Source organism: Gossypium arboreum, chromosome 3 (genome assembly GCF_025698485.1).
Source record: "Gossypium arboreum isolate Shixiya-1 chromosome 3, ASM2569848v2, whole genome shotgun sequence".
Taxonomy (NCBI): Eukaryota; Viridiplantae; Streptophyta; class Magnoliopsida; order Malvales; family Malvaceae; genus Gossypium; species Gossypium arboreum.
In genome coordinates this window covers 15,994,638-16,004,080 of record NC_069072.1, presented here as the reverse complement: position 1 = coordinate 16,004,080, position 9,443 = coordinate 15,994,638, and the positions used below count along the sequence as shown (strand labels likewise).

The 9,443-nt window shown below is 33.5% G+C and overlaps 1 protein-coding gene across 1 annotated transcript; it reads right to left on the bottom strand.

Moving 5' to 3' along the window:
- Positions 1-5,670: 5,670 nt before the first annotated feature.
- LOC108474874 (L-tryptophan--pyruvate aminotransferase 1-like) lies at positions 5,671-8,704 on the bottom strand. The gene is made up of 5 exons (XM_017776910.2): positions 8,268-8,704; positions 7,726-8,038; positions 6,586-6,866; positions 6,202-6,503; positions 5,671-6,113 (listed from the first exon to the last, which is right to left on the bottom strand). Exons 1-5 carry the CDS (start codon positions 8,372-8,374, stop codon positions 5,911-5,913), a joined length of 1,206 nt encoding a protein of 401 aa, XP_017632399.1. The 5' UTR covers positions 8,375-8,704; the 3' UTR covers positions 5,671-5,910.
- Between the last annotated feature and the right edge of the window lie 739 nt (positions 8,705-9,443).

The window sequence follows — 9,443 nt, the reverse complement described above, 5'->3', positions numbered from 1 at the left end:
GCTCAAATGATTTATAATTAAGTTTCAGCTTTTCGCCTATTAATTATAAACTCATTTAGTCATGAAGTCATTCCACTATAATATCGTGACTGAACTCTCTTTGATTACATGCCATTAGAAAAGCTACTCATTCAGTGCACGTCTAATGATCTTATCATAAGTGTGTTACCTTTATAAGATATCCTTAATCTTTTGGGGATAAATCTATTCTCCTAATATGATCTTATTTTTTTTCTTATGGTAATCATTACATATTCCTTCATGAAAAGTTAATTACTATCAAATAGTAATCAAATCATTTATCACAAAGACAAGCGACCCATGGCCACGTTTACTTTCATCTATAATGTAATGTCAATAAGAGGATATTATTTACTTATTTCTTAGGGGCTTAATGATAAATTTGGCCACTAACGTTTGAATGTTTTGTCAAAATGACCCTAATTGTATTTTTGAGCCGTTTTTTGCTATCAACCTTTGTTCTTTTTTTTCAATATGCTTTTTCGAACAATTTTAATGAAAGTATCATTAAAAAGTTAACAAGGATGATGTGGAATTCCATATGTTGAATATTTCTAATGAGATGTAATTTATTATTTAGATAACTCAATAAGATAATTGCATGTGGGAAATAATAAAATAAATAAATAATACATTATAGTAAAAAAATCTTAATTTAAAGAAAATAAATGTAATTATCTAACAAAACTAACTCAAGAGAAAAATTTCTCAATAAATAAACGTATGAAAGATTGAAACCTTTTGAAAGAAAAGAAAGATTGAAACCTTGAATTTATTCATTAAATTTGTTAGAAAATGCAGTTTGAAAAAAAAATCAAAAGTTGATGGCCAAAAAAGGCTCAAAAATACAATTAGGACCATTTTGACAAAACATGCAACCATTAGTGGCCAAATTTATCATTAAGCCTTTCTTAGGCTATGAATTCTACTATTGTGAATGATGCTATATATTGCATAAGTCTTATACCCAACGCACTAGCTTTAAGTTTATTATCTATTTAAACTCAAGCTTTTACATACATCAAAGTAGGGGTGAGAAAAATTCGGTTCGATTCGAAAAACTCGATAAAAAATTCAAATTTTGAATTAAATAGTTCAAGTTATTTGAGTTAATCGAGTTATTTGGATCAACTTGAATAAAAAAATCAAACTTTTCGGTTTAACTCGAATATGAATTACACAATTCGAGTTATCCGAAAATCCGAATAACAAAAGGAAAAACTTCGTCGTTTTGATAAATATTTACTCTTTCTAAAGTTAAAAATCAAAACCATTAAGTTATTTGGCAAAACTACGTTGTTTTTATAATTATTTATTTATTAAGTTAAAAGGCAAAACCATTATATTGTTTATGTAGTTAAATAATCTTGTACTTTATCTACTAGTTAAATAATTGATCCATGTAAATGTAACATTGAGTATAAATAATAGGATTCGTTAACTCGACTTGACTCGAAATTTTTTGATTCGATTCGATTCGATTCAATTTGAAAAATTTTCAAATTGAGTTTGGTTGCTAAAATAGAATTCGTCAACTTGACTAACTCGAAATTGTTTTACTCGATTCGACTCAACTCGACCGGATACTCACCCCTACATCAAAGTATATAAGTTACACATACATAGTTTCATCATCCACTCAGTATTAAGGTACATCACACTATGTACATTACGAGTGAATAAATCCATTAACGTATCTAGTTCCTATTCTACTTGGGTCATGTCCGATATATTGTTAATCCAGTTAATCACATCTATGTCTTTATCTTTTGGGAGTTATCTGCTTCGATACTTAAGACAAAACATCTCCTTAATTGGACTTGATAAACAACATATTAGTCTTTCGATCGGTTTACTTATTTCTGATTAGACTAAGGACATTTTTATGTTCATTTGCTAATACAAGTTGTCTTTTCTTATTATGATCCGACCATATAATACCACTTAGTGTTAGTTAAATGTTAGATAACCAGTGAGCCAATATTTGTTTCCATTTTACTTCGCGTACAAAAATCAATGAAGATAATATAAAATAGTGTTAATGTAATTAATGAATATTATAATTAAACCAATTTGTTCGAAAAATAAAAATATACAAAATGAATATATTACACTTAGGGCACTAGATCTAACATGTAGAACTGAAAATATAGAATAAATGAAAACGACGATTAAGAGAAATGATCGCATCCCTATCTACAACCAATGTGTTTTCTCGCTAAGTACAAAAGATGACTTAGAACTTAAATTAATTTTTTTGAATTATTATTTAATTGATTTCAATTAAATAATTGAAGTTCGAAATGAGAATTAAATTAATTAGTCATAATAGTTTTATTGAACATGACAATTAAATATATTTCATCGTAAATTTTAATACGGTGAAGTTATCATGACTTGAACGAAATTAGAATTGAATTTATAAAATAATTTAATTGGGTAAATTAATTAATTAATATTTTTGGAAATAAAAATAATTATTGGGTTGAATAAATTATAAGTGTTTGTAACAAATCTAGATAATACATATAATTGTATCTAATATATGAGATGGGCTAGAGAGCTCATCCTATGTGAAATGGGTTTGTCAGTGCCCCATAGTATTCTATATATAGTGGAATATTTTATTTTTATTAAAATATTATTATTTAATTATGTTTTATTTATGTAAAATTCTTGTACTTTTTCCTTATGTATAGGAACTACGAGATAATCTAAAACACACAAGGATCAATAGATCAAGTGTCGTTACTCTATCAAAAAATAGTGGTAATTTATTTACAAAATAAATTCTATTTTCTGTTAAGCTCAAAAAAAAAAATTTTGGTTCCCATATAGATAAAATTAACTTTCCCACTTAAAGTTAATCAAAGTTTTAGTTATGTGCATTTGGTTCGTTTTTTTTAGCCCACACTTAAAACAATTCAGGGTTCGAAGATAATTGAGAAAATCGTTTGGTAATAAGTTAGTAAACGATTTAGATTGCTTTGCTCAAAGCACAAATAATAGTTGGATTTAGGGTTTGTTATACATGTACATCGGAAGGCTTTGGTTATAATAGAAGATGTTAAACTTCTGTTATGCAATGTTCGCTATTTTTTTAATCTATTCCCATTTTCAGTGATTGTTCTTTGAATAGCCTAAATGATTTGCTAAAGGAGTGTGAAATACTGTAGCATCTTTCATCTTGAACTTGTTTAATATCTTTTAAATGTAACTAGCTTAGCGACAACTTCGAACTCCCAACTATTCTATCTCGGATTATTCTCATCCCAAGAATTTGCTTAGCCTTTCTAAAATCTTTATTTGTGAACTTAGATGCCAATTGGTCCTTCAACTTGTTGATTTCTTGCATGGTAGGTCTTGCAATGAGCATACCATCCACATAAAACAATAAGATAATATACCGATCATCATAATATTTGTAATAACAACAATGATCCATCACACCGTTTGAAACCATGACTATCCATGAATGCTTCAAACCGTACAAGTTTTTTCAAGCTTGCGCACAAGACTTTCTTTACCCTGAATTAAGAAAACCTTTCAACTAAACTAAATAGATGTCTTCATCCAAATCACCATGAAGAAATGTGGGTTTTACATCTAGTTGTTCAAGATGTAAATCTTCAAAAGTAACAATACTCAACATCAACCTGATTGTAGTTATATTAACAATAGGAAAGAATATTTCAGTATAATCTATATTCAGTATAATCTTTACCTTCCCTTCGTAGAAAGCCTTTCACAACTAGCCTTGTACCTATTACTACCATCATGGTACACATATATTTTGCAGTTCATCTTTCCTTTGAGGACTGCGGTTAGTACCCTGTCTAATTCTTTTGTAATGAGTTCATCTCGTCTTAGATAGTTTACTCCCACTTGACAAAATCATCCACTTGCCATGCTTCATCGTAACATTTTGGTTCACTTGCATTAGTTAGTAATAAATAATACTAGGAAGGAGAATAGCATTGAACAAGTTTAGGGGTTCTGCTACATTTTGTAATTTGAGCCTCAGCTGTGACCTGTTCTGTTATTGTCGGAATATTATCTGAATTTCTTGTTGCCCTTCAACCACATCATCCTCATAAGTCTCTTCTAGCTCAACATGTTCACACTTTCATTCTTGCTTTCCTACATTAGCAAGCTCTGGTGTCACAGGTTGCGGATGATCTAGCCCCGAGGCACTTAAACATGTTTATCTTTATAGACATCAGTTGAGTATGTATCATATTTCAGTTAGATAAGAGATTATTTGCAAGTCAAGTTAAATAAAATATATATTTTTTTAAAAGATTTAGTATTTATTAATTTAATATATTTAGCATTTATTAATATAATTTATTTGACCGATTTAATTTAGCTTACAATAATGTTCTTTTACAACCTTAAAAATACATCTATTAAAGATTAGAACTCATAATATTTTTGGAAAATTGTGTTTATATTTTGAAAGTTCTTTATTTTAGGGTTTCAAGGTTTAATTTTTCATATTTTGTACTCATCGTTCTTTTTCCATTATAATAAAATTATCTTTAGCAGCCGTGATTTTTTTAAGTTTATGTATTCAATTTTTCAATTTCTTCTGTTATTTTTACTGGTTGGTTGCTTAATCGGGTCGATCTCAACAACATCATTTCCATCGAATATTACATTTCTACCCCCTCAGAATCTTGTTATTCTCAGCATCCTAAAATTAGAAGCTAAAATAATTTCCACCATATCCAACGAAAAAGACGTTCTAGTCTTGGGTTCTAGTTTATCTCATTATCGGAGTCGATATGCAGATATGAAGCACAACAGAATATCTTTAAATGCAATAGGTTTACTTCTTTCCCTATCCAAACTAGATGGTAGTTATTGTAACAATGCCGACGCTTGGAATTCATCAAATTAATATCAACAGAAGTTAATTGATGAGTATCATGTTGAACTCATTGATATGATCCATAATTGAAGTACCTTTAGCCATCTTTAGATTGAACAAACGGCGTATTGTTTGACGTAGATGGGCTTTCATACATATTTCGTAATGCGCTTATTGGATCAGCCGAAGTCTTTTCATTCCTGACGTTGTACACACAGTTTCTAGCTAAAGTCAACTGAATAATTCCTAAGTTTTGCCTTTAGCTAGAGGAACAAAATGAAATAAGCATTAAAATGTTCCAGCAAAGCAAAACTGAGTACACACTTGCTGCAAGAGGACTCTACCTACCCTGTAGACAGAAGTTTGCATCACAGCTAAGTCTAATACAAATTTAAACTAAATTATCGTCCAAGATCTGACTGAAAAATGAAAAGCCATGTCTTCGTAGTAAGTTATTTGCATCCATTGGGAAAGATGGCAGGCGTTGTCTCCTTTGTCTCTGGAAGCAAACGAAACATGGAAGATATTTTAATAGTAAATTTGTCCCCTCAATGGGACATTTTTTCGATTCTGTAAATTGCATTCTGTTAGAGTTAAGAGGAGACAAGAGATCCCATCCCAACCGTTCATTTCACTTATGATTTCTAAAAGCAGCTTTGGAAGAAGGTTCTTATTGCCAGCGGCATTCAAAAAACAATGGGGGATTGGCAAGCTTAATTGGACAGGGCAAAGTCGAGACTTTTAGCTTGGGTATGTGTTTGATTTGATGTGATATATTTAATTTGTCAAAGTACTTTTCATGCATTTAAAATATAAATAAAACTAACATAGTTAAACAAGCAACATGGATGTGAAACCATCATAGATAGAATGAACTGTTTAAACCATAGAAATAAGCCCCAACCTTTTTAAGACCCAGAAAAAAAGCATTCTATACTGACCCCGTATGGAGCTGAAGTCTAAATACTCAACCTATACACCTAAAGAAGAACGAAGGCTTTTGATCCTCATCAAAACTAATTATTTCCATTGATGATGGTGCCTTGGATTGCAGACAACCTCTCCAAGAGAAGGTTAAACTCCTCATCAGGACTCAGCATGCTAATCCTTGTATAATTTGAGTCCACCCCAAAATTTGTTCCGCCCCTTGTGACTATCTTAAGCTCTCTTAAGAGATTGTCACAATTCAACCCGTCCTTGCTCTTCAACCATGCAAAGGCTGTACCAGGGAAAAGAAACCAAATTTCACAAGTTAAATGAAATAGCTGTTTTCATTATATGCCAAAATGATATGATCAGTCATTTACCAGGGCTTGGATCAGTGTATTTGCCAATGAAGTTGCAGTAATCTTGAGGGTACTTAGGCAGACTGAAAACTCCATTGCGTTTAACCACCTCACGCAGCTTTTCCCATCTATCAGACATGAGCCGCTGTCCATATTCAAAGAAATTCTCCTCTTTATCAGGCGCAGAATTCTGGCAGTCGTCACTGATCACTTCGAGAATCTTGGCAGCCCGGAGTTGGGATTCTTTCGACACCCCAATGCTACTCAGCTCCATGAACTTAACCATCTTGGTTGCCACTGCTATATCCTTAACGATAGCCCATCTGCAGAATAAAAAAAGCTTATAAAAAAAAAAAAACAAAAAACTTCCATCTTCTCGATTATTTCATGGCAGGAGATTCTTACCCAATGCGGGAACCAGCATGTCCAGTGGCTTTGGAGAAGGTGAAAAGCATAATATCATTATCAGCCTTACCAGTAATGGGGGTGTACTGGGGCCAATAGTAGGCTAAGTCGTGAATAAGTTTACCACCATCACGATTCACCACTGCTTCTCGGATTGCACCATCAGGATTGTTGGGCGAAGTGACCACCTCTATGTATGCTCCATCTTTATCAAAGGAGTAAGCATCGCCTGCCCATTTGTACAGCCCTGAACGGAGGAACTCCGTTTCCTCTGGATATGACTGTGAATTCAGAGGTAAATTTTAGCAAACAGATGGTAGGCAACAAGCTGAAAAGACGAGGTAGTGGCAGCACCAGGTTTAATTTCATCTTTTGAAGAAACTAGAGACATGAAACACATGAAAATGTGCAAATCATTTAGAATATCTCCGTGGTCTCCGGAAAACGTGCGTAACATGAGTAATGTCTGGCTTTTGTATCTCAAAAACCGCTTATAATATAATGTTGAATGTTTATGGTTGGGTATTTTTCCGCAAACAACCATGATGGAGTCCAATCACCCATATAAATCCTAGTTGGTGCTTAATAAATTTGATAAAGCTTGGCCCATGAAATGTCATTTTAATCATAAACATGGTGTAGAAATTTTAAAAAAAAAAGCCGAAAGGTGAGTGGGTTTTTTCACCAGACCGTGGAGAATCTGGGGTTGACCCACCACATGGTTTCAAAAGCAAGACATGTCCATGTTACCATGTTCGCCCTAAGATCCAAAAACAATGCTTGCATGCATATGTTTGATAACTAATATGTTTTTAAGAAACATGTTTGTTCCATTGTCCCCATTTCTTTCTCAGTAATTTGTCTATTCCACTTTTGACAACCCCTTAATGCAAACGTTTCCCAATGTCATTGAAAAATGGAACCGAATGCATTAATGGAAGATGTTCTAATAAACATGGAAACACCACTTGGCCCGTCCCTGAACCACCCTCAGTCAATAAGATAAGAACCTAATAAATCCAATACGACAACAATGATTTTGACTTAACTGGGTTAAAAGAAAAGAAAAAAAACAAAAAAGTAGTCAAAATCTCTCGTGTCAACCAAAATGAAGGGTTAAAAGTTTATCAAAGGGCTAACCGAGTAGAAAGGGGCGGCGGCGACGACGCTGAGGGGCTCAGTGTCAGGGTCGTAGGAAGAAGAGAGGGCGTAGAGCACGGCCTGGAAGAGCTGGGTTGAGCCATTGCCTACCACGATATATCGATCGTCGTCAACCACTGCATTTCCAACGACGCAATGCAACCTCCGGATGGCACGATCAAGCTCCGGCATCAAGAACCAGCAAAAGTGTCCCCCGTTGCTGAAGTAGCTCATCAAATTATGGCCAGAGATCACGACCGTACATTTCTCTCCCATTTGCCTCCAGTATGACTCGTACATGGTAGGATCACCACTGTGAAAAATAGAAATAAAACCAAATCCTATTATCATGCTTTCGATTTAGCCAATAAATCTAAAATCCCTCGCATTGCATGCACCAATGTGGGATTTAAGTGGAATACTGATTAATGTAACAGTCACAAACCCCCCACAGAAAGGGAAATAAAATAAAATAGAGGTGAAGTTGATTGAAAAGAAAAACATGCAATAGCCGATGAAATCAATGCAGGCGATGGACAAACCGAGCGAAGTTGATGACACGGTCAGAGGAGAGAGTAGTGGGTGCCTTCTTGACGGAGGTCACGACGGATTTCGTAGCGGAAACTGCCTTCTCAAAGCCGACCACCATCTTGGCTTCTATAAAAGTGAATGTGAAATTATACTCTCTTTTTTTTTTTTTTCTTTAGCAAGTAAATAATGTTTTGGGGTATGATGTGGACGGAGGATGGATATGGGTTTATATATATAGGGGGACAAAATTCAAGAGCTCAATAGATGCATGAACCCTAATTCATTTTATATTGGTTTCCAAAAAACATGTCGGATTCTGGTTTTTTGAGTGAATCAAACCAACGAAAAATTTAACAATGAGGCCGAAAAGGCAAAATATCTCGGAAATATTAATGACGATATCCAGAGATGTACTTACTATAATGGAGAGTTATCTGTTTTAGACTTGGTACACCTCACTAAAGTTAAGGTGTTGAGTAGATTCTTCACAAAATTACAATTAGTTCCCTTTTTTTGGATAATTTTCAGTTCGTTGCATTTTCATTATTCATAAATGTATCCTAAAGATATTTATTGCTAATATATAATTGATAATAATTGATTAAAATTTAATTTTGAAAAGAATTAGAATTCAACTTTCCATAAAAAAATTATATCCGTAAATGATGATTAAAGTTACAATGAATAAGAATCGATAGAAAATTAGAAGGATTTTCGTCCCATCGCCCCTACAACATTCATATTTATTAGAGGTGGACATAGCCTTTTGCTTATGGAATCCCCTATTGAGTGAATAAAATTGAAGTGCTAAATCAAATCAAAAACTTGAGAGGGAGGGCTTTCTTCTAGCCTAGAGCCGTTTAGGAGACTTCACTGCTATTAAAAACCTTGAGGACAAAAAAAAAAAAAAAAACCAAGTTGTACCAAGAAAATGCATCTTTTAGGTAATGGATTGATGATTCCAATCTCATAGACATGCACATTAGTGGAGGTGCTTTCACTTGGTCTAATAATTGAATAGGCATCTAGGCAATCCAGTAAAAGTTAGACAGGATGGTACGTAATGAGAAATGGATTGATCTCTTTTCTTCGGCCTTTGGAGTTGCTGACCCACCATCCACTCGGATCACTCTCCCATCAAGAACAGCTGTCACTATAGAATGTTTAAGTTCCAGCTCAAATGGACC

Excerpts from the sequence above, each read along its gene's own strand:
- LOC108474874 (XM_017776910.2), bottom strand. The coding sequence starts at position 8,374 with ATGGTGGTCGGCTTTGAGAAGGCAGTTTCCGCTACGAAATCCGTCGTG. Across the intron at positions 8,039-8,267 it reads CGTGTCATCAACTTCGCTCG|TGGTGATCCTACCATGTACG; the intron begins GTTTGTCCATCG and ends TATTTTTCACAG. Across the intron at positions 6,114-6,201 it reads ATACACTGATCCAAGCCCTG|CCTTTGCATGGTTGAAGAGC; the intron begins GTAAATGACTGA and ends TCCCTGGTACAG.